Raw genomic sequence first — 3,131 nt, 5'->3', positions numbered from 1 at the left:
AGGAATACGGCCCCAGGGGTGGGTAAGGACGGGTTACCGGTCCGGAGGCAGTGAGCAGGGCAGCAGTGCACGCACCACGTCCTGTGCGTGCTCCAGAGCCAACGCGCTCAGCACCCGCAGGGCTGCCCGGCGGGGCCTCCCCTCGGCCAGGCTGGGCACCTGTGCCAGCAGGCCGAGCACCAGGGCGCGCACCTGGTGTAGAGAGGCAGGCGCTGGCGGTCAGGCTTCCTTGAACCCCAGACTCTATCTTCTGTACCCCACAGGCAGGTGCAGCCTGAAAAAGGCGTGTGCCAGGCTTCCCGCCCCAACCCCCACCTCGGAAGCACCGGCAGGAGTTCCCGGGCAGGAAGGGGATGGGGGCTGACCTGGTCCTCCAGCCGCTCCCCCCGGGCTTCCAGGGCTGAGGACAGGGTGAGTGCTGTCGCCTGTGTCCCCATGAAGCCAGCCTCTTCCACGCAGGCAGCCGTGTACAATGCCAGGTCTGCGAGGGGCCCCTCCTCCCAGGAACTCTGGGGGACCTAGGGCAGGGGGGACAGAGTGAATGACATCTTGGGCCTGCCCCAGCTCTCCTCCCCTGGCCCTCTCCCAGGCCCCCTCCCCATCCTGTCCCCCAGGCCTGTTCCCTCCCACTCACCTGATGGGGTCTCTCCGAGGCTGGCTCCTGCTCACGGGGCGGGGAGCAGGGCTCGGGGCTGGCGGTTATATTCCCAGGCTCTGCCTCGGGTCCTGGCTCAGGTTCAGGCTGTGGGCCTTTGGGAGGGGGCCTCACGGGCTGTCCCTGGCTGGCCCGTATCCCTTCAGCCAGAGCTGTCAGGGTCAGGGCCCCCACAGGGGCCCCACGGGCTCGGCCCCACACACCCCCAGCCATGGCGGCCGCACACAGCGCCTGCCTCTGGTCCCCCCAGAAAGGTGTGCCCAGGCCTGACCTAGAAGCAGCCCTGGAGGGGCGGGCCCAGGGAAAGGGGTGTGTGTGTGTGTGTGAGAGAGAGACAGAGACAGAGACAGAGACAGAGACAGAGACAGAGAACACACTCTGTAGGGGGTGTTGGGAGCCATACAGAGGTGTCCCCAGGCATGATGCCCACTGGGGGCTTATGAGAGGCCCTCCGGTGCTCCTGCCCAGGTGTCTGAAGCCTGAGTATCTGGGGTCTGGCTCTGGCTCTGCAGAAGGAGCAAGACTCCCAGGAGATGGTGAGTCTGCGAGGGGAGGGGAAGAGGGCCCTTGACCCTGACCTCCAACCCCGCTGGGCAGGGGTATCAGGGCAAGTGTAGACAGCCCTGGGGAGTTCCCAGCAGGATCAAGTCCGGGCCCAGCCCCGAGATGAGTCCTGGGCTGATTCAGCTCTAAACCAGTCTAGTTCAGGCTGGGCCTGGGGCCAGGGGCTGGGCTGTCCCCACAGCATTCCAACCTAGCTAGACATTCTGGGGACAGGGGCGATTGGGAGAGCTGTCACCATCTCTGAGCTGGGGCACCCGTGGAGCAGAGCAAGGGAGGCAGAGAGGTTGCACCTGCCTCTTCCTGGGCTCCCCCAGGAGACGGCCGTGCCACTGTTGGGCTGGGCCTTCTGGTCCTGGACAGCTCTGAGGCGTGCCTCCGCCCAGTGCTGGACCCAGGATTCCTGGCACCTAGTGAGCACACAGCTGAGAAGTCGTGACCTGTGGGAACTTGGGAGCTGTTTCTGGCATGAGCAAGCGCACGCATGTGTGTCCAAGCCTCACGCTCTCCAGGGCTGGCCTGACCTGGCCTCTGCCCTAAATCCCCACTCGTCACCTTAACCCAGCGACACAGGAGGCGCTGCCCAGGCTGACCCCAGGAAGCCAGGAGAGCCGGTTGGACCAAATACCTGGGCAAGCGGAAGTGCTCCGGTTAGCACCCTGACAGCCAGCATTCCACCGTGCCCTCGGCTGCCTGTGCCACCTCCTGCTGCCGACGGGAGAGGCCCGGGTTCCCCGCCCTGTCGCCCAGAGCCTGGAATCTGTCCTGAGCACTTCCTCTGCAGCCCGAGTTCCAAAGCCAGGGCAGATCTGACGAGCTTGCCGGCAGAGCCAAGGCCACCCCAGGACTGCTGGCCAGGTGCCCAGAGCTGAGCCACCACCTGGCCATCAACTTCTTCACTGGCTCTAATGCAGGCCCCTGCCTTTCTCCTCTCCCTTTCCAGGGCTGCTGGGTTGGGAGCAGAGTCCCCAAGGCCTGGGCCTGGCTGGCCCCGCGACGATGCCAGGGTCTGGAGGGCCAGATGGGAGGCCTCCAGGGAAATGGCCTCTAAGGCAGAGCTGTTTGGGGTTGGCAGTGGCAGCTAGGCTTCTCCTCGCCTGGGAAACTTGAGGTGTCCCCTGGTCCTGAGCCTAGAACAGTGCCCTTGGCAGGTGTGGGAGGCTGGAGCCATGCTCAGACACAGGAGGCTCTGAGACCCTTAGTCTGCCACCTCATCCCCGCCCCGTGGCCTCTGCTGCTGAGCCTCTAGCAGGCAGAGGCCTCCTGCAGTAATTCCCCGGCTGGTCATCGAAGTCCACCCTCCCCCGCAGCCCTGCCCTCTCCAGCCTCAGATCCGCCCCTAACATCCAGCTTCCTGAGCTTGGACGCTCCTGGCCACTCTCGGGCCCCAGCACAGGGCTGCCTCCCCATGCTGGAGGGGCCTAGGCTTTCCTGGCAACATGAACCCTCATTCTTGATTCCCAACTCCAGCCCACCCGGGAGGCCCTGGGGCTTGGCGAGTAGCAGGGTGGGTGCAGAAATGACATGTGACAAGTTGGGGGTAATGAGCAACTCATGTTAATTTCAGGCAGCCCCACCATGAGGCTCTCACTGGGGTCCTGGAGCCTTCAGCCTTTCCACCAGGGCCTGCAGCTTCTCGGACAGCGCCACCTGCAGGGAGGAGAGGAGGGGACGGTGGGTGGCCGTGGGCACAGAGAACACAGGGCCGGCGGGGTGCTAACCGGGGTCTTCCACGCACCTGGTACAGCTCTGGCTGCTCTAGCCGCCTGCGTGTGGGGCCGAGCTGGCTCAGAGACAGCTGGGCTAACGCTCTAGATTCAGCCAGAGGTGGGAGAGGCTCACACAGCTGGGGAGAAGGGGGAAGGAAGGAGTTGGCTCACACAGTGGTCAAGGCTCGATTTTGCAGGTGCAGACT

The 3,131-nt window shown here is 64.9% G+C and overlaps 2 protein-coding genes across 2 annotated transcripts in view; both read right to left on the bottom strand.

The window, feature by feature from the left end:
- Positions 1 to 2,035, bottom strand: part of MROH6 (maestro heat like repeat family member 6) — a 6,748-nt gene extending 4,713 nt beyond the window's left edge. The window contains exons 1-3 of the mRNA XM_011374951.2: positions 635 to 2,035; positions 366 to 518; positions 38 to 192 (exon numbers count right to left, since the gene is read on the bottom strand). Of these exons, the coding sequence (XP_011373253.1) occupies positions 38 to 192; positions 366 to 518; positions 635 to 868 (542 nt within the window). The 5' untranslated portion in view covers positions 869 to 2,035. The remainder of the gene's footprint in view (positions 1 to 37; positions 193 to 365; positions 519 to 634) is intronic.
- Positions 2,036 to 2,752: 717 nt separating this feature from the next.
- Positions 2,753 to 3,131, bottom strand: part of NAPRT (nicotinate phosphoribosyltransferase) — a 3,134-nt gene continuing 2,755 nt past the window's right edge. The window contains exons 7-8 of the mRNA XM_011374950.2: positions 2,955 to 3,092; positions 2,753 to 2,866 (exon numbers count right to left, since the gene is read on the bottom strand). Coding sequence (XP_011373252.2) covers positions 2,804 to 2,866; positions 2,955 to 3,092 — 201 coding nt within the window. The 3' untranslated portion in view covers positions 2,753 to 2,803. The remainder of the gene's footprint in view (positions 2,867 to 2,954; positions 3,093 to 3,131) is intronic.

The sequence above is a fragment of the Pteropus vampyrus genome, unplaced genomic scaffold (genome assembly GCF_000151845.1).
Source record: "Pteropus vampyrus isolate Shadow unplaced genomic scaffold, Pvam_2.0 Scaffold256, whole genome shotgun sequence".
In the NCBI taxonomy this organism is placed as follows: domain Eukaryota; kingdom Metazoa; phylum Chordata; class Mammalia; order Chiroptera; family Pteropodidae; genus Pteropus; species Pteropus vampyrus.
The sequence above is the reverse complement of the archived record's forward strand: the minus strand, read 5'-3'. Positions and strand labels throughout refer to the sequence as shown.